This window comes from Gorilla gorilla, chromosome 2 (genome assembly GCF_029281585.2).
Source record: "Gorilla gorilla gorilla isolate KB3781 chromosome 2, NHGRI_mGorGor1-v2.1_pri, whole genome shotgun sequence".
In the NCBI taxonomy this organism is placed as follows: Eukaryota; Metazoa; Chordata; class Mammalia; order Primates; family Hominidae; genus Gorilla; species Gorilla gorilla.
Window position 1 is genome coordinate 19973234 of NC_086017.1, and position 21099 is coordinate 19994332.

At 46.6% G+C, this 21099-nt stretch overlaps 1 protein-coding gene and 1 pseudogene across 2 annotated transcripts; both read left to right on the plus strand.

The window, feature by feature from the left end:
• The first annotated feature begins 5171 nt into the window (after positions 1-5171).
• On the plus strand, positions 5172-5269 carry LOC115934229 (uncharacterized; annotated as a pseudogene).
• A 449-nt stretch (positions 5270-5718) lies between these two features.
• On the plus strand, positions 5719-17307 carry VHL (von Hippel-Lindau tumor suppressor). Of its 2 annotated transcripts, XM_004033589.5 has the most exons (3): positions 5719-6221; positions 10579-10701; positions 13558-17307. In XM_004033589.5, exons 1-3 carry the CDS (start codon positions 5882-5884, stop codon positions 13734-13736), a joined length of 642 nt encoding a protein of 213 aa, XP_004033637.3. In that variant the 5' UTR covers positions 5719-5881; the 3' UTR covers positions 13737-17307. The 2 variants fall into 2 exon arrangements, with proteins under 2 accessions (XP_004033637.3, XP_004033638.3); XM_004033590.5 differs by lacking the exon at positions 10579-10701 and having other exon boundaries at positions 5790-6221.
• The last annotated feature ends 3792 nt before the right edge of the window (positions 17308-21099 follow it).

Genomic DNA, 21099 nt, shown 5'->3' on the forward strand with positions numbered 1-21099 from the left:
AATATGGAAATGGACCCAACCAGGTTGCCACTGCTACCTCTGGCAGCCTGCTTTTATTCTCTTACCTGGCCCCACCCACATCCTGCTGATTGGTCCATTTTACAGAGAGCCGATTGGTCCATTTTACAGAGAGCCAATTGGTCCATTTTACAGAGAGCTGATTGGTCCGTTTTGACAGGGTGCTGATTGGTGTGTTTACAATCCCTGAGCTAGACACAAAGGTTCTCCAAGTCCCCACCAGAGTAGCTAGATACAGAGTGTCGATTGGTGCATTCACAAACCCTGAGCTAGACACAGGGTGCTGATTGGTGTGTTTACAAACCTTGAGCTAGATACAGAGTGCCGATTAGTGTATTTACAATCCCTTACCTAGACATAAAGGTTCTCCAAGTCCCCACCAGACTCAGGAACCCAGCTGGCTTCACCCAGTGGATCCTGCACCGGGGCCGCAGGTGGAGCTGCCTGCCAGTCCCGCGCCCTGCACCTGCATTCCTCGGCCCTTGGGTGGTTGATGGGACTGGGCTCAGTGGAGCAGGGGGTGGCGCTCATTGGGGAGGCTCGGGTCGCACAGGAGCCGGGCTCAGGCATGGCGGGCTGCAGCTCCTGATCCCTGCCCGGCCGGGAGGCAGCTAAGGCCCTGCGAGAAATTGAGCACAGCAGCTGCTGGCCCAGGTGATAAGCCCCTCACTGCCCTGGGCTTGCGGGCAGGCTGAGCCCATGCCCACCCGGAACTCGTGCTAGCCCACAAGCGCCACTGCAGCCCCGGTTCCCACCCGCACCTCTCCCTCCACACCTCCCTGCAAGCTGAGGGAGCCGGCTCTGGCCTTGGCCAGCCCAGAAAGGGGCTCCCACAGTGCAGCCGCGTGCTGGAGGGCTCCTCAAGCGTGGCCAGAGTGGTGGCCAAGGCCAAGGAGGCGCCGAGAGCGAGCAAGGGCCGAGAGGGCTGCCAGCACGTTGTCACCTCTCAGAAGTACAAATTAAACGTCAATAAGATACCACTATACATCAATTAGAATGGCTAAAATTTTTTTATTTTTAAAGAACAAAACCCCAGGCCAGGCGTGGTGGCTCACGCTTGTAATCCCAGCACTTTGGGAGGCCGAGGTGGGTGGATCATGAGGTCAGGAGATCGAGACCATCCTGGCTAACACGGTGAAACCCCATCTCTACTAAAAATACGAAAAGTTAGCTGGTCGTGGTGGCGGGCGCCTGTAGTCCCAGCTACTTGGGAGGCTGAGGCAGGAGAATGGCATGAACCCCGGAGGTGGAGGTTGCAGTGAGCCGAGATTGTGCCACTGTACTCCAGCCTGGGCGGCAGAGCGAGACTCTGTCTCAAAAAAAAAAAAAGAACAAAACCTCAAATCTGATAATACCAACTGTAGACAAGAATGTGGAACAACTGGAACAGTCATACATTGCTGGTGAGAATGCAAAATGATACAACTGCTCTGGGGAAACAGGTTAGCAATTTCTCATGAAGTTAAACATGTACTTAGCGTTTGACCTAGCAATCTCCTAGGTGATTCTCACCCAAGAGAAACAAAACTTATGTTTGCAAGAAACCTGTACACTAATGTATATAGCAACTTTATAATTACTAAAAACTGGAAACAAACCAATATCTTGCAGTTGGTAAGTAGATAGTATGGAATACCCTTGGCAATAAAAATGAGTAAGTTGTTATATACTACAACTTGGATGAATCTCAAATGCATTATGCTAAGTGAAAAAAAGCCAAACTCAAAAGTCTACATATGATACGATTTTGTTGTGTGACATTCTGGAAAGGCAAAACTATAGGGACAGAAGACAGACAGACCAGTGGTTGCCAGGGATTAAGAGTGGAAGCAGGGTTTGACCATGAAGGAGTTTTGGGGGTGACAAGATACTCTGGTTTTTTTTTTTTTTTTGAGACAGAGTCTCGCTTTGTCGCCCAGGCTGGAGTGCAGTGGCACGATCTCAGCTCATTGCAAAAACTGGAAACGAAGTAAATATGGCAACATGCTAATTACACATTGTGACATTATCAGTATTTGTTTTATTATTGTACTTGTATATTTTAATTGGTCGACATACAAACAAGGCAAAATATATCCCCCTTAGAGAAAATTTAGAAAAGACAGAAAAGGAGATAGAAAAAATCACCAGTTGTCTTTATTTATTTATTGAAACGGAGTCTCGCTCTGTCGCCCAGGCTGGAGTGCGGTGGCGCCATCTCCGCTTACTGCAAGCTCTGCCTCTCGGGTTCATGCCATTCTCCCGCCTCAGCCTCCCGAGTAGCTGGGACTACAGGCGCCCGCCACCATGCCCGGCTAATTTTGTTTTTGTATTTTTAGTGGAGACGGGGTTTCACTGGGTTAGCCTGGATGGTCTTGATCTCTTGACCTCATGATCTGCCTGCTTTGGCCTCACAAAGTGCTGGGATTACAGGCGTGAGCCACTGCGCCCGGCCCACCAGTTGTCTTTAGACATTGTATTTTTTATTCTTTTCTACATGTCTTTTTGCCTAATGAAAAGTGTACTGTAAGAAAAATTTTGCCTGTGGTTTTACTTAGTATATTCTAAACTTGTTTCTTTTGCAACTTTTTCTTTTCTTTTTTCTTTTTTGAGACAGAGTCTCGCTCTGTTACCCAGGCTAAAGTGCAGTGTCACTATCACAGTTCACTGCAGCCTTGACCTTCCTGAGCTCAGGTGATCCTCCAGCCTCAGCCTCCTGAGCAGCTGGGACTACAGGTGCACCCACGCCCGGCTAATTTTTTGTAGAGACAGGATTTCATCATGTTGCCCAGCCTAGTGTCGAGCTCCTCAGCTCAAGTTATCCGCCTACCTCGGCCTCCCAAAGTGCCGGGATTACAGGCATAAGCCACCGTGCTTGGCCACCCCTTCCTCTTAAATGATCTTTGAAACATTATTTGCAATCTCAAAGCCTGCATTTATCTAAGCAACTGGTTTCATTTTAGGGATGTAGGCATTTCTGTAATATTAAACTGTTATATTTCACCTCGCTGGCATGGGAGTACAACTGAGGGGATGTTTGCATGAATCTTGTGAATTATGATGGCTCTAAGCCATTGTAATTTGATTAACAGAAGTCCTACTTTGGGGTTTATTTTATTTTTATTATTTATTTATTTTTTGAGATGGAGTCTCACTCTGTTGCCCAGGCTGGAGTGCAGTGGTGCTATCTGGGCTCACTGCAACCTCCGCCTCTGGGGTTTAAGTGATTCTCCTGCCTCAGCCTCCCGAGTAGCTGGGATTACAGGCGCAGGCCACCATGCTGGCTAATTTTTTGTATTTTTAGTAGAGATGGGATTTCACCATGTCGGCCAGGCTGGTCACAAACTCCTGACCTCAAGTGATCTGCTCACCTTGGCCTCCCAAAGTGCTGGGATTACAGGCGTGAGCCACTGCATCTGGCCTACTTTGGGATTTTTCTCTACAGTGTTTTCATGTTGTTAATGTAGCTGGGGGTCCAGCATCACTGCTGGTCACTTAATCCTGCTGGAGGCCACCAGGATACACCATGTCTGTGTAGTGAGCTGTCAAGGAGAGCCCTAGGCAAAATTACTTAGGTTCATGGTGTCAGTGCTTTTGTGGAGATGTCCAACTCCTGAGGTTCACTCGTACTGTCATTTTCTCCTAAGGCATCAGGTGATGAGCCTCTCTGATCCAGCATTTTGACTACCCTTTTCACATTTTTTTTTTCTGAGACAGAGTCTGGCTCTGTTGCCCAGGCTGGAGTGCAGTGGCATGATCACGGCTTACTGCAGCCTCAACCTCCCAGGCTCAAGTGATCCTCCTGCTTCAGCCTCCTGAGTAGCTGGGACTACAGGTGCACGCCACTATGCCTGGCTAATTCTTTCATTTTTTATAGAGACAGGACCTCGCTATGTTGCCCAGGCTGGTTCCAACTCCTGAACTCAAGTGATCCACCTGCCTCGGGCTCCCAAAATCTCGGGATTACAGGCGTATAGTGCTAGGCCTTCACATTCTTATATACCCTTCTGTTTCCTTAGCTGTGAAATGGAGATAATGACATAGCCTTAATTCATGTGGGATGCTTAGCACAGTGTCTGGCACTTGATAGATTTTTTTCTTTCTACTTGAAATTTATTTTTGAGCTGGGCACGGTGGCTCACACCTGTAATCCCAGCACTTGGGAAAACCAGGGCAGGCAGATTACCTGAGGTGAGGAGTTCAAGACCAGCCTGGCAAACATGGTGAAACCCCATCTCTACTAAAAGTACAAAAATTACCCGGGTGTGGTGGCACACATCTGTAATCCCAGCTACTCCAGAGGCTGAGGCACGATAATCACTTGAACTTGGCAGATGGAGGTTGCAGTGAGCTGAGACTGAGCCACTGCACTCCAGCCTGGGTGATAAAGTGAGACTGTCTAAAAAAAAATTATTTTTAACTAATATAAAACTCTCTGAACCCTTCTTTTTCTGAGCTGCTTCTCCACTTGAGTCCATCCCACATCACTGAACATTTAATTACACAGAATTGTGTACCATCTTCCTTGACCCCCAGATCTTTAGCCTTCTATAGTACCTTGTCTCTTTTACAGTTGCACTTTTTTTTTTTGAGACAGAGTCTCACTCTGTCACCCAGGCTGGAGTGCAGTAGCACAATCTCAGCTCACTGCAACCTCCGCCTCCCGGGTTCAAGCAATTCTCCTGCCTCAGCCTCCTAAGTAGCTGGGATTACATGCGCGCACCACCACGCCAGGCTAATTTTTGTATTTTTAGTAGAGACAAGGTTTCACCATGTTGTCAGGCTGGTCTAGAACTCCTGACCTCGTGATCAGCCCACTTCGGCCTCCCAAAGTACTGGGATTACAGGCATGAGCCACTGCACCCGGCCATAGTTGCTATTTTATTTGTGTGATTGATTACCGTATGACGCTTTTATTGAAGTGCAGTGAAGGCAGGAAACAAGACCGGTTTTTACAATATTTTCAACACTTATCACCATAGGTGGTACATAGTAGGGCCTTAATAAATATTTGTAAAATGAACAAAGTTAATGAGTGTTTATGTTTGTAGTTTTGATTGCCCTAAAGTAAGTATCTGATTTTCCAATTTCCACCAGAGTGCTCTGCACATAGTAGGTCTAATTATTTTTCCCTCTTTACTAATCACCCATGCCTTGTAAGAATTCAGTTAGTTGACTTTTTGTACTTTATAAGCGTGATGACTGGGTGTTCCCGTGTGAGATGAGCCACCCTCGAACCTTGTTACGACGTCAGCACATTGCGCGTCTGACATGAAGAAAAAAAAATTCAGTTAGTCCACCAGGCACAGTGGCTAAGGCCTGTAATCCCTGCACTTTGAGAGGCCAAGGCGGGAGGATCACTTGAACCCAGGAGTTCGAGACCAGCCTAGGCAACATAGCGAGACTCCGTTTCAAACAACAAATAAAAATAATTAGTCGGGCATGGTGGTGCGCGCCTGCAGTACCAACTACTCGGGAGGCTGAGGCGAGACGATCGCTTGAGCCAGGGAGGTCAAGGCTGCAGTGAGCCAAGCTCGCGCCACTGCACTCCAGCCCGGGCGACAGACTGAGACCCTGTCTCAAAAACAAAACAAAACAAAACAAAAAAACCAAACCTTAGAGGGGTGAAAAAAAAATTTTATGGTGGAAATACAGTAACGAGTTGGCCTAGCCTCGCCTCCGTTACAACGGCCCCTGGTGCAGGAGGATCCTTTTGCGCACGCGCACAGCCTCCGGCCGGCTATTTCCGCGAGCGCTTTCCATCCTCTACCGAGCGCGCGCGAAGACTACGGAGGTCGACTCGGGAGCGCGCACGCAGCTCCGCCCCGCGTCCGACCCGCGGATCCCGCGGCGTCCGGCCCGGGTGGTCTGGACCGCGGAGGGAATGCCCCGGAGGGCGGAGAGCTGGGACGAGGCCGAGGTAGGCGCGGAGGAGGCAGGCGTCGAAGAGTACGGCCCTGAAGAAGACGGCGGGGAGGAGTCGAGCGCCGAGGAGTCCGGCCCGGAAGAGTCCGGCCCGGAGGAACTGGGCGCCGAGGAGGAGATGGAGGCCGGGCGGCCGCGGCCGGTGCTGCGCTCGGTGAACTCGCGCGAGCCCTCCCAGGTCATCTTCTGCAACCGCAGTCCGCGCGTCGTGCTGCCCGTATGGCTCAACTTCGACGGCGAGCCGCAGCCCTACCCAACGCTGCCGCCTGGCACGGGCCGCCGCATCCACAGCTACCGAGGTACGGGCCCGGCGCTTAGGCCCGACCCAGCAGGGACGATAGCACGGTCTGAAGCCCCTCTACCGCCCCGGGGTCCATTTTGCAGACGGGGAACTGAGAGGCCCCTTGAGGCAGGACACATCCAGGGTGACGCTGCTCGCAAGCGTCAGAGCATTCTGGTTTTTTTTTTTTCTGAGACGGAGTCTCGCTCTGTCGCCCAGGCTGGAGTGCAGTGGCGCGATCTCGACTCACTGCAGCCCCCGCCTCCCGGGTTCAAGCGATTATCCTGCCTCAGCCTCCTGAGTAGCTGGGATTACAGGCGTGCGCCACCGCGCCCGGCTGATTTTTATATTTTTAGTAGAGACGGGGTTTCACCATGTTGGTCAGGCTGGTCTCGAACTACTGACCTCGTGATCCGCCCGCCTCGGCCTCGCAAAGTGCTGGGCTTATGGGCATGAGCCTCCGCGCCCGGCCCAGAGCATTCTTTATAAGGCCGAATAGTTTGCATTTGAAGGTGGCTCCCCCCAGTCCCCCACCCCGCGTGTATTTTCCCCTAAAAGAAAAGCTGCATCCTTAACACCCCATCTGTTCAGTCCTGATGACTCCAGTGGGCCAGTTCTGCGTAGTCCCTGCCCTCATGGAGAACACATTCCTCCTGGGGAGACTGACAGATGCAAAGACAGGAACAAGCCAGGGTCATGTTGGCGCCGGAAGAGCCGACCGTGTGTGGCGTGGGAAATTGACCTACCTGCCTGCTGGGAGATGGAGGGGTTGCGGTTGTGTGGTTTCAGTTAAGGAGCACTTCCCGGAGAAGGAAGAGAGCAGGATGGAGTAGGAACTAGCCAACCCTAGGTAAGAGGTTCTAGACATGCGTGCGTTGAGACCTGGAGTCTTGGGAGAGGACGCTTAAAAGGTGATTTTACCCCTAGGAATATGGGAGCATTGAAATTTTTTTTTTTTTTTTGAGACGGGAGTCTTGCTCTGCAAGCTGGAGTGCAGTGGCGCAAGCTGGAGTGCAGTGGCCCAAGCTAGAATGCAGTGGCGCGATTGCGGCTTATTGCAACATCTGCCACCTGGGGTCAAGTGGTTCTCTTGCCTCAGCCTCCCGAGGAGTGGGGATTACAGGCGTGCGCCACCACTCGTGGCTAATTTTTTTTTAGTAGAGGCGGGGGTTTCGTCATTTTGGCCAGGCTGGTCTCGAACTCCTGACCTCAGATGATCCACCCGCCTTGGCCTCCCAAAGTGCTGAGACTACAGGTGTAAGCCACTGCGCCCAGCCCTTTGAAAGTTTTTCAGTATTTATGTATATATATTTTTGAGATGGAGTCTGGATCTGTCGCCAGACTGGAGTGCTGTTGCGCAATCTTGGCTCACGGCAATCTCCGACTCCCTGGTTCAAGCGATTCTCCTGCTTCAGCCTCCCAAGTAGCTGGGATTACAGGCACGCACTACCATGCCCAGCTAATTTTTTGTATTCTTAGTAGAGACAGGGTTTCACCATGTTGGCCAGGATGGTCTCCATCTCCTGAGCTCGTGATCTGCCTGCTTCGGCCTCCCAAAGTGCTGGGATTACAGGCGTGCTGGGATTTCGGCCACAACGTCCGGCCGAAAGTTTTTAAGCAGGGACATGACATTGTCAGATTTATATACTGAAAAGCTCACCCAGCTTGCCAAGTGGTTTGGAGGGGAAAGACTACTGTCGAGGAAGCAGTTAGGTAGTTGTGAAAACCCAGGTGAGGAATAACTAGGCCTTACCTAAGGTGCAGGCAGTAATCTTGCCATGGCCTTTAAGCAGAGAAGTAGTCCTAGTGTCACTTAATCTTTACAAAGGATTTTTGCAAGGATCCCGATAGATCTTTTCTTCCTTGAGGGTGGTGTACTTAATACACTTTTACACCAGACTTCTAATGTTAGATGAAGAACACAGTATTTCCAGGGATCAACATTTCTGTAGGCTCCTATTTTATATAGGAAATTGTATGAATTTTGCATTTTACTCCAAAATTTTTCTGTGCCCGATTTAATATAAAAATTTACTGAGCCTGGGTGCAGTGGCTCATGCCTGTGATCTCAGCACTTTGGGAGGCTGAGGCAGGAGGATTTCTTGAGCCTGGGAGCTGGAGACCAGCCTGTGCAACATAGTGAGACCCTGTCTGTATTTAAAAAAAAAAAAAAAAATTCTTGAAAAATTAGCAGGGCACATTCCTGACTTTAGTCCCAGCTACTTGGGAAGCTGAGGCAGGAAGATCACCCGAGCCCAGGAGTTGGAGGCTACAGTGAACTATGATGGTGCCTCTGAATAGTTGCTGTACTCTAGTCTGGTAACACAGCAAGACCCTGTCTCTCTGTCTTGTCTTTTTTTTTTTTTTTTTGAGACAGGATGTCCTGCTGTTGCCTGGGCTGGAGTGTGGAGGCTGGAGTTTGGTGGCATGATCACGGCTCATTGCACCCTTAACCTGGGCTCAAGCAGTCCTCCCAGAGCTTCAGCTTCCCAAAAGTAGCTGGGACTATAGGCATGCTCCACTATGTCTGGCTAATTTCTTTTTTTATTTTTATTTTTAGTAGAGATGAGGTCTTGCTGTGTTGCCCAGGCTGAGACCTCATCTCTTTTTTATTTTTTTAAAATTTTTTATTATACTTTAAGTTCTAGGGTACATGTGCACAACGTGCAGGTTTGTTACATATGTATACATGTGCCATGTTGCTGTGCTGCACCCATAGAGACCTCGTCTTAAAAAAAGAAAATAAAATTACTTTTGAAGGTACTTAATGCACTGAATTGTACATTTAAAAATGGTTAAAATGGTAAATGTTTGAGGCAGGTAGATCCACCTGAGGTCAGGAGTTCAAGACCAGCCTGACCACTATGGTGGAACCCTGTCTCTACTACAAATACAAAAGTTAGCTGCACGTGGTGGCATGCGCCTGTTTAGTCCCAGCTACTCGGGAGGCTGAGGCAGGAGAATTGCTTGAACCTGGGAGGCGGAGGTGGCAGTGAGCCAAGATCACACCACTACACTCCAGCCTGGGCCACAGAGCAAGACTCCGTCTCTAAATAAATAAATAAAATGGTAACTTTTATGTATATTTTACCAAAATTTAAAAAATTACCAGTTTACATTTCTTAAAATTTCCCACCAAATCTGTAAGTAAATTTATGCCCCGAGGAACAAGTGCTATATTTATTCTGAGAGAACCTCCTCCTTCCTTAAACAGAATCTTAGGGCTGGAGGATTGCTTCCTGCCCTCTTTTGTATGTGATGTATGCATTTTGAAAATTCTGGGCCGGGCGCAGTGGCTCACTCCTGTAATCCCAGCACTTTGGGAGGCCGAGGCGGGCGGATCACAAGATCAGGAGATTGAGACCATCCTGGCTCATATGGTGAAACCCTATCTCTACTGAAAATAACAAAAAATTAGCCGGGCGTGGTGGCGGGCACCTGTGGTCCCAGCTATTTGGGAGGCTGAGGCAGGAGAATGGCATAAACCCGGGAGGCAGAGCTTGCAGTGAGCTGAGATCGTGCCACTGCACTCCGGCCTGGGCGACAGAGCGAGACTGCATCTCAAAAAAAAAAAAAGAAAAAGCAAAGAAAATTCTGGTATAATTTACATACAGTAAAATGCACAGATCTTAGGGTTTGATGAGTTTTCTTTCGACATGTTTTTGCACTTCCTTGTTTTTGAGAAGCACTGATTTGAGAAGTCAGTGGCTTTCTCTCTTTAGTTTGCAGGGTTTGCTGTGATTTGCAATCACGTACTTGACCTAGGCTTCCCTTTTCCACCATGGTAGCAGAAAGGGCACGGGATTTACAGCTTCAAGTACGTGCTCTTTGCTTACTGTCTTATACCTTGAGCATGTCACTTCTCCTCTCAGACTTGTTTTCTCATCTGTAAATGGATCTGTTGTGAGGACTGACTGACAGATAATGTTACTAGAAGGGCTTTGTATAATATTTAAGCAGAGTGAGAGGTAAGCTTTTTGTGTAGGTCAGGGGAAATGGAGAAAATAGGTGCCCTGACTCAGACCAGTCTGGCTCTTTTTTTTTTTTTTTTGGAGACACGGAGTCTTGCTCTGTCGCCCAGGCTGGAGTGCAGTGGCGCGATCTCGGCTCACTGCAAGCTCCACTTCCTGGGTTCACACCATTCTCCTGCCTCAGCCTCCCGAGTAGCTGGGACTACAGGCGCTCGCCACCACACCTGGCTAATTTTTTTGTATTTTTAGTAGAGACGAGGTTTCACCGCGTTAGCCAGGACGGTCTCGATCTCCTGACCTCATGATCCGCCTGCCTCGGCCTCCCAAAGTGCTGGGATTACAGGTGTGGGCCACCGCGCCCGGCCACCAGTGTGGCTCTTTAACAACCTTTGCTTGTCCTGATAGGTCACCTTTGGCTCTTCAGAGATGCAGGGACACACGATGGGCTTCTGGTTAACCAAACTGAATTATTTGTGCCATCTCTCAATGTTGACGGACAGCCTATTTTTGCCAATATCACACTGCCAGGTACTGACGTTTTACTTTTTAAAAAGATAAGGTTGTTTGTTGTAGTAAGTACAGGATAGGCCACTTGAAAAATTAAGCCCAGTTCTTAATTTTTGCCTAATGTCAGGGAAGGTATCCAATCTTTTTGTATCCTATTCTCTACCATAAATAAAATGGAAGTGATGTATTTGTATGTTATGTGTTAAAGGTGTTATGGTGTCTCAAAAGCACTTTGGGCTCTTAAGAGACAAGCGAAATTAAAGTATCATATCATAGGTTAGTTTTGTAGAATTGTAGAATTACGAATGCCTTTTGTTTCCCTGGCCAAATTGTGCCCTGGAGTTCCAGGAGAACAATGTGTAGAGCATGAGATATTTTGGCTTATTTGTTGTTGACTTCTAATTTTTTTTATTTTTTTTGAGACAGAATCTCGCTGTGTTGGCTAGGCTGGAGTGCAGTGGCGTGATCTCGGCTCACTGCAACCTCCGCCTACTGGGTTCCAGCGATTCTCTTGTCTCAGCCTCCCGAGTAGCTGGGACTACAGGCATGTGCCACTCACTCTGCTAATTTTTTGTATTTTTAGTAGAGACGGGGTTTCACCGTGTTAGCCAGGATGGTCTCCATCTCCTGACCTCATGATCTGCCTGCCTCGGCCTCCCAAAGTGCTGGGATTACAGGCATCAGCCACAGCACCTGGCCTATGTATTTTCAATTTAACACAATCAAGCTCACAGTGCCAATCAGAGGTGTTTTTTTTTTTTTAATTTTTATTTTTAGAGAGTCTCACAGTGTCATCCAGGCTGGAGTGCAGTGGTGCGATTTCAGCTCACTGCAACCTCTGCATCCTGGGTTCAAGTGATTCTCCTGCCTCAACCTCCTGGGTAGCTGGGGTTATAGGTGCCTGTCACCACATTTGGCTAATTTTTGTATTTTTAGTAGAGATGAGATTTCACCATGTTGGCCAGGCTGATCTTGAATTCCTGACCTCAGGTGATCCGCCCACCTCAGCCTCCCAAAGTGCTGGGATTACAGGCGTGAGCCACTGCGTCCAGCCTGTTTTTTTTTTTTTTTAAATCATTGAAGATTGGTATAATACTTCACTATTTGTTTGAAGCTCAAATGATTTTATCAGGGTAAACCCTAATAAACTGATGTTCCTGTGGGTAAAAAAAGAAACTCACTAAAGACCAGCAGTGTGTGGTGGCTCCTGCCTGTAATCATGCCTGTAATTCCAGCACTTAGGGAGGCTATGGCGGGAGGGTCGCTTGTGACCAGGAGTTCTTGACCAGCCTGGACAACAAAGTGAGACTCCAGCTCCACAAAAAAAATTTTTTTTAATTACCTGGGCATCTTAGCATATGCCTGTGGTCACAGCTGTTTGGGAGGCTGAGGTGGGAGGATCCCTTGAGCCCAGGAGTTTGAGGCTGCAGTGAGCCATGATCATAGCACTGCACTCCAGCCCAGGTGACAGAGTGAGATCCTGTCTCAAAAAAAGAAAAAAAACCTCACAAACCCCCCAAATACATGGGTTTCATAGGATTCAAACTACTATGTGTGTATAGATCCTGTTTTAAGGAAGTAGATATATAAAAATGAGCATTGCTGAGTTAAATTTGGTAAATTTGCCTTATAGAATACCCTTGAGTACGTTTCCAGTGAGTGTAAAATAGGAATTGGGATACCCAATTCAGTTGTACTAGATTTTCTAAGTACACATTGTTTTGGTTATGTGTTTTGTGACTACCACCCCAAAACTAATAACCACCTTTTTTTTTTTTTTTTTTTTTTGAGACAGAGTCTCACTGTGTCACCCAGGCTGGAGTGCAGTGGCGTGTGATCTTGGCTCACTGCAACCTCTGCCTCTTGGGTTCAAGCGATTCTCCTGCTTCAGCAGCTGGGACTACAGGTGTGCACCACCAAACCTGGCTAATTTTTTGCATTTTAGTGGAGACAGGGGTTTCACCATGTTGACCAGGCTGATCTTGAACTCTTGAGCTCAGGCAGTCTGCCTGCCTCAGCCTCCTAAAGTGCTAGGATTACAGGCGTGAGCCACTGCGCCCAGCCCACCATTTTATTTGTTCATAATTCTGTAGTCCAGGCTGGGCTCAGCTAGGCAGTTACTCTGCTGGTGGTAGTCGTTGGTGTGGCTGCCTTTTGCTGGCAGCTGGGGGCTGGGCCTGTCCCTCTTTTTTTTTTTTCTCTTTTTTTTTTTCTTTTTTTCGAGATAGAGTCTCACTCTGTCACCCAGGTTGGAGTGCAGTGGCATGATCTTAGCTCACTGCAACCTCTGCCTCCAGGGCTCAAATGATCCTCCCACCTCAGCCTCCCCAGTCGCTGGGACCACAGGCATGTGCCACCATGCCTGGCTAATTTTTTGTGCATTTTGTAGAGACAGGGTTTCGCCATGTTGCCAGGCTGGTCTCGAACTCCTGAGCTCAGGCGATCTACTCACGTTGCCCTCCCAAAGTGTTGGGATCACAGGCATGAACCACCATGCCTGGCCAGGGCCTGTTCCTCTTTATGTGGTCTCTCTAGCAGGATAGCTCAGGGCTTTCCAAAGTATAAAAGCAGAAGTCAACAGGCCTTTTTAAGGCTTCGGCCTAGAATTGCCAGTGTCGCTTAATCCACATTCAGTTAGTTAAAGCAATCACAAGCCCAGCCCATTTCAAGGCGAAATTACTATAGAGGCATGAACACCATGAGGTGTCCATAGGGGGCCATCAGCATAACACACTGCCACATACATGCACTCACTTTTTTTCTTTAACCTAAAGTGAGATCCATCAGTAGTACAGGTAGTTGTTGGCAAAGCCTCTTGTTCGTTCCTTGTACTGAGACCCTAGTCTGCCACTGAGGATTTGGTTTTTGCCCTTCCAGTGTATACTCTGAAAGAGCGATGCCTCCAGGTTGTCCGGAGCCTAGTCAAGCCTGAGAATTACAGGAGACTGGACATCGTCAGGTCGCTCTACGAAGATCTGGAAGACCACCCAAATGTGCAGAAAGACCTGGAGCGGCTGACGCAGGAGCGCATTGCACATCAACGGATGGGAGATTGAAGATTTCTGTTGAAACTTACACTGTTTCATCTCAGCTTTTGATGGTACTGATGAGTCTTGATCTAGATACAGGACTGGTTCCTTCCTCAGTTTCAAAGTGTCTCATTCTCAGAGTAAAATAGGCACCATTGCTTAAAAGAAAGTTAACTGACTTCACTAGGCATTGCGATGTTTAGGGGCAAACATCACAAAATGTAATTTAATGCCTGCCCATTAGAGAAGTATTTATCAGGAGAAGGTGGTGGCATTTTTGCTTCCTAGTAAGTCAGGACAGCTTGTATGTAAGGAGGTTTGTATAAGTAATTCAGTGGGAATTGCAGCATATCGTTTAATTTTAAGAAGGCATCGGCATCTGCTTTTAATGGATGTATAATACATCCGTTCTACATCCGTAGTGGTTGGTGACTTGTCTGCCTCCTGCTTTGGGAAGACTGAGGCATCCTTGAGGCAGGGACAAGTCTTTCTCCTCTTTGAGACCCCAGTGCCTGCACATCATGAGCCTTCAGTCAGGGTTTGTCAGAGGAACAAACCAGGGGACACTTTGTTAGAAAGTGCTTAGAGGTTCTGCCTCTATTTTTGTTGGGGGGTGGGAGAGGGGACCTTAAAATGTGTACAGTGAACAAATGTCTTAAAGGGAATCATTTTTGTAGGAAGCATTTTTTATAATTTTCTAAGTTGTGCACTTTCTCGGTCCACTCTTGTTGAAGTGCTGTTTTATTACTGTTTCTAAACTAGGATTGACATTCTACAGTTGTGATAATAGCATTTTTGTAACTTGCCATCCGCACAGAAAATAGGAGAAAATCTGCATGTTTGATTGTAGTATTAATGGACAAATAAGTGTTTGCTAAATGTGAGTATTTCTGTTCCTTTTTGTAAATATGTGACATTCCTGATTGATTTGGGTTTTTTTGTTGTTGTTGTTTTGTTTTGTTTTTTTGAGATGGAGTCTCTCTCTTGTCACCCAGGCTGGAGTGCAGTGGCGCCATCTCGGCTCACTGCAACCTCTGCCTCCTGGGTTCACGTGGTCCTCCTGCGTAGCTGGGATTACAGGTGCCTGCCACCACGCTGGCTGATTTTTGTAGTTTTAGTAGAGACAGTGTTTCGCCATGTTGGCCAGGCTGGTTTCAAACTCCTGACCTCAGGTGATGCGCCCACCTCAGCCTCCCTAAATGCTGGGATTACAGGTGTGTGGGCCACCGTGCCTGGCTGATTCAGCATTTTTTATCAGGCAGAACCAGGTGGCACTTCCACCTCCAGCCTCTGGTCCTACCAGTGGATTCATGGAGTAGCCTGGACTGTTTCATAGTTTTCTAAATGTACAAATTCTTATAGGCTAGACTTAAATTCATTAACTCAAATTCAATGCTTCTATCAGACTCAGTTTTTTGTAACTAATAGATTTTTTTTTCCATTTTTATTCTACTCCTTCCCTAATAGCTTTTTAAAAAATCTCCCCTGTAGAGAAACATTTGGAAAAGACAGAAAACTAAAAAGGAAGAAAAAAGATCCCTATTAGATACACTTCTTAAATACAATCACATTAGCATTTTGAGCTGTTTCCTTTCAGCCTTTTTAGGGCAGATTTTGGTTGGTTTTTACATAGTTGAGACTGTACTGTTGATACAGTTTTATACCCTTTTTCATTTAACTTTATAACTTAAATATTGCTCTATGTTAGTATAAGCTTTTCACAAACGTTAGTATGGTCTCCCTTTTATAATTAATGTTTGTGGGTATTTCTTGGCATGCATCTTTAATTCCTTATCCTAGCCTTTGGGCACAATTCCTGTGCTCAAAAATGAGAGTGATGGCTGGCACGGTGGCTCCCGCCTGTAATCCCAGTACTTTGGGAAGCCAAGGTAAGAGGATTGCTTGAGCCCAGAACTTCAAGATGAGCCTGGGCTCATAGTGAGAACCCATCTATACAAAAAATTTTTTAAAATTAGCGTGGCAGCACACATCTGTAATCCTAGCTACTTGGCAGGCTGAGGTGAGAAGATCATTGGAGTTTAGGAATTGGAGGCTGCAGTGAGCCATGAAAATCAGGCCGGGCATGGTGGCTCACGCCTATAATCCCAGCACTTTGGGAGGTCGAGGTGGGCAGATCACCTGAGGTCAGGAGTTCGAGACCAGCCTGGCCAACATGGTGAAACCCCGTTTCTACTAAAAATACAAGAATTAGCTGGGTGTGGTGGCGCACGCCTGTAATCCCAGCTACTCAGGAGGCTGAGGCAGGAGAATCACTTGAACCCAGGAGGCAAAGGTTGCAGTGAGCTGATATCGCACCATTGTACTCCAGCCTGGGTGACAGAGCGATACTCTTGTCTCAAAAAAAAAAAAAAAGAAATTCAAATCAGAGTGAAGTGAATGAGACACTCCACAGTTTTCCTTCTACTCCAAATTTCAACTGATTTTTGCTCCTCCTTTCAACATTCAACAAATAGTCTTTTTTTTTTTTTTTTTTTGAGATGGAGTCTCGCTCTGTTGCCCAGGCTGGAGTGCAGTGGTGCGATCTCTGCTCACTACAAGCTCTGCCTCCCGAGTTCAAGTGTTTCTCCTGGCTCACCCTCCTGAGTAGCTGGGATTACAGGCGCCTGCCACCATGCCTGGCTAATTTTGTGTTTTTAGTGGAGACGGGGTTTCACCATGTTGTCCAGGATGGTGTTGATCTCCTGACCTCGTGATCCACCCACCTCAGCCTCCCAAAGTGCTGGGATTACAGGTGTGAGCCACCGCGTCCAGCCGGCTTTATTTTTTTTTTTAAAGCTGTATTTGTGTCAAAATGATGGTTCATGCTCCTCTTGTTAAAACATGCAGGCCGAGCACGGTGGCTCATGCCTGTAATCCCAGCATTTTGGGAGACCAAGGCGGATGGATCACCTGAGGTGAGGAGCTCAAGACCAGCCTGGCTAACATGGTGAAACCTCATCTCCACTTAAAATACAAAAATTGCCGGCCACAGTGGCTCACGCCTGTAATCCCAGCACTTTGGGAGGCCTAGGCGGGTGGATCACGAGGTCAGGAAATCAAGACCATCCTGGCTAACACGGGTGAAACCCCGTCTCTATTAAAAAATAGAAAAAATTAGGCGGGCGTGGTGGTGAGCGCCTGTAGTCCCAGCTACTCGAGAGCCTGAGGCAGGAGAATGGCATGAACCTGGAAGGCGGAGCTTGCAGTGAGCTGAGATGGTGCCACTGCACTCTAACCTGGGCGACAGAGTGAGACACCGTCTCAAAAAAAAACCAGAAAACAAAAATTATCCAGGCGTGGCGGTGGGCGCCTGTAATCCCAGCTACTCGGGAGGCTGAGGCAGGCAAATCTCTTGAACCCGGGAGGCGGAGGTTGCAGTGAGCCAAGATCACAGCATTGCACTCCAGCCTGGGAACAAGAGTGAAATTCCATCTCAAAAAGAAACCAAAAAAACGAAAAAACCATGCCGTTTGAGTACTGTGTTTTTGGTGTTGTCCAAGGAAAATTAAAAACCTGTAGCATGAATAATGTTTGTTTTTCATTTCGAATCTTGTGAATGTATTAAATATATCGCTCTTAAGAGACTGTGAAGTTCCTATTTTAAGTTTTTTTTTTTTTTAAAGCTATTCTTTAATACATTAAATGGTGCTGAGTAAAGGAAATAGGCAGGGTGTGTTGTGTGGTGTTTTAACCAGGCACTTCTCTCTCAGAGAGTTTTGAAACCTGTTTACATAAAGGCCCAGGATGGGAAGGAGATCCAAACATAAGCCACCAGCCTCATTCCAAGTCTCTTTTCTTTCCAACCCTGGATTTTTTTTTTTTTTATTTAACATTGTTTCTTTTAGCTTTATTTTTCTTATAAAAGAAATATATCACTATAAAAAATTACACACACTACAGAAAAATATTAAGAAGAAAAACATTCACATTGGAAACAAAGTTTTTTCCCATGAAAACAGAACCCAAAAGTGTAAGTGGTTAATATTTCACCAGCAATTAATTATGTTGAGAATAAGGCCAGGCGAGGTGGCTCACGCCTGTAATCTCAGCACTTTGGGAGGCCAGGGCAGGCAGATCATCTGAGGTCAGGAGTTTGAGACCAGCCTGGCCAACATGGTGAAACCCTATCTCTACTAAAAATTAAAAAATTAGCTGGGTGTGGTGGCATGTACCTGTAATCCCAGCTATTCAGGAGGCTGAGGCGGGAGAATTGCTTGAACCTGGGAGGCGGAGGTTGCAGTGAGCTGAGATTGCACCATTGCACTCCAGCCTGGGCGACGAGTGAAACTCCGTCTCAAAAGAAAAAAAAAAATATATATATATATATATACGTATATATATGTGTATATATATACGTGTATATATATGTGTATATATATATGTGTATATATATGTGTATATATATGTATATATATGTGTATATATATATGTGTATATATATGTGTATATATGTGTATATATATGTGTATATATATATGTGTATATGTGTATATATATATGTGTATATATATGTGTATATATATATGTGTATATATATGTGTATATATATATGTGTATATATATGTGTATATATATATGTGTATATATATATAGAGAGAGAGAGAGAGAATACCACAGTGAGGGCATGGGCTAGAAATCAGTGCACTAAGGATATGAAATAGATGTCAATGTGAACTTTTCGGATACTTTCACCCTGGGTCTTTGTATCCTATTCTTAGCACCTCAGTCCCATGCTCTGCTAGTCATTGGCTTCCTGATACCCCTTCAATACAGGTTGAGTATCCCTAATCCAAAAATTCCAAATCCAAAGCACTCCAAAATCCAAAAGTTTTTGAGTCCCAACATGACGCCACAAGTGGAAAGTTCCACATGTGAGTACTTAACACAAACTTTGTTTCACGTGCAAAACTGTGGAAAATATTGCTTACAATTACCTTCAGCCTTTGTCTATAAGGTGTTTATGAAACTGGTGTTATGATGTATATGTTTTCTTTTTTTGTTCCTGGCTCATAACTCCCATAGCCCTTGTTACGGATGTGAGCCACCTTGCCTGGCTAATTTTTAAGTTTTTTGTAGAGATGGGGTCTTGCCGTGTTGCCCAGGCTGATCTTTAACTCCTGGGCTCAAGCGATCCTCCCATCTTGGCCTCCCAAAGCCCTGGGATTACAGGTGAGATTACAGCCCTCATTTCAGAGAAGGTCCTACCCCATACCCTGGGGGAAGGAATGGTGACATCATAAAGCATCGTTAAAACCCATGAGGACAGTGGAGAGTGTCAGGATAGCTGAACTACGTGTAGAGGTTCCTGGAGGGTGGTGCGCCCAGGGAGGGGACAGAAGCTCTGCGCCCCTTATCCCATACCTTGGTGTACGCATCTCTTCATCTGTATCCTTTGTAATGTCCTTTATGATAAACCAGGTAGGCCGGGCGTGGTGGCTCACACATATAATCCCGGCACTTTGGGAGGCTGAGGTAGGAGGATTGCTTCAGCCTGGGAGTTCAAGATAACATCATAGTGAGATCCTGTCTCTACTAGAAAAAAAAAAAAAAAAAAAAGAACAACCAGGAGTGGTGGCGCATGCTTGCAGTCCCAGCTGTTCAGTTTGCACTCCAGCCTGGGAGACAGAGCAAGACCTGCTGTCTCAAAAAAAAGACTGGTAAACATTTTTCACTGAGTTCTGTTAGCCACTCCAGCAAATTAAACCCAAAGCGAAGGTGGTGGGAACCCCAACTTGAAGCTGGTTGGTCAGAAGTTCTGGAGCCCTAAACTTGCTACTGGTGTGTGGGTGGGGGCGGTCTTGGGGACTGAGGCCTCAACCTGCAGGATCTGATATTATTTCCAGAAAGATGGTGTTGGAAGTGAATTAGAGGATACCTAATTGGTGTTCACTGCAGCATTGATTGCTTGCTCGCTCTCGGGAAGAAATCTACACATTTGGACACAAAAGTGTTCTGGGTTGGTATTGTGTTAGTGTGGAATCTAGAGGAAAAACAGTTTTTCTGAAACAGGTAAAGGAATTTCGCCTTTAGACTTGGGTCCCATCCTCAAGATACCTCATATATGCACATATTCCAAAATACAAAAAAAATCTGAAATTGGAAACACCTCCGGTCCCAAGCATTTCCAATGAGGGACATTCAACTTGTTGTTCCCCTTTCTTTCGGCACTCCTAAACTGCCTGCCCCAACAAAACATTTTCTTGTCCCCACCCCTCACCACACATACCCAGTAGTCCATTGGCAGGTCACAGAAAATTGAGGTACACGTATTATGGTCATGAGAAGGACTGGGCAATAGCACTCAATGTATGAGAGGGAGAAAAACCCACAAAACTTATTTCAAAATTCAAAATATGAAACCGCAGGAAAATATAAGTCTGCTTGACATACAAACTAATGGCAGTAATCTCTCTCCCTGTCTGTCAGAAGGAAAAACACGAAAGATTGTTTCGTTCCGATTGGGAAAAGTTGAATCCTGGAGGCCTGGAGCTGGCCCCACAAATGCTGATAACAGAGCTGAGGTTACTGAAAGGCTGGGGGGAAGTCCTGTTGAACCATTTCATCTTAACATAAGTTGGAGGAGACTTAATTGGGCAAAAGACAGTTTAGCAATTTGCTTGATGGGGAGTGACATGAGTTGATGGATCTTCCCTTGCAGGAGGGTGTTCATTACCTAGGCCCAACCCAAGAATTTTGAGAACTCTTATTGTAGCTATTCCATGCTCAGAAACCTCTGATAGGAACTGTGGTAAGGGCTCATATTAGTCTGTTCTCATGCTGTTATGAAGGAATACCCAAGACTGGGTAATTAATAAAGAAAAGAGGTTTAATTGACACAGTTGCTCACAGCTGGTGAGGCCTCAGGAAACTTAACAATCATGGTGGAAGGCACCTCTTCACAGGGCAGCAGGAGAGAGAATGAATGCCAGCAGGGGAAATGGCAGATGTTTATAAAACCATTAGATCTCATGAAAACTCTGTCACTATTGGCCAGACGTGGTGGCTCACGCCTGTAGTCCCAGCACTTTGGGAGGCCGAGGCGGGTGGATCACAAGGTCAGGAGTTCACGACCAGCCTGGCCAAGGTGGTGAAACCCCGTCTCTACTAAAAATACAAAAATTAGCCAGGCGTGGTGGCGGGTGCCTGTAATCCCAGCTACTCGGGAGACTGAGGCAGAGAATTGTTTGAACCTGGGAGGCGGAGCTTGCAGTGAGCCGAGGTTGTGCCACTGCACTCCAGCCTGGGCAATAGAGCAAGACTCCGTCTCAAAAAAAAAAAAGTTTTTTGTAGAGATAAGATCTTCCTATGTTGCCCAGGCTTCTACTTTCATTCTCCAACATAGCTTATCTGCCTATTTTTATTGCTTGTTGTCTGTCTCCCTCCAGGACAA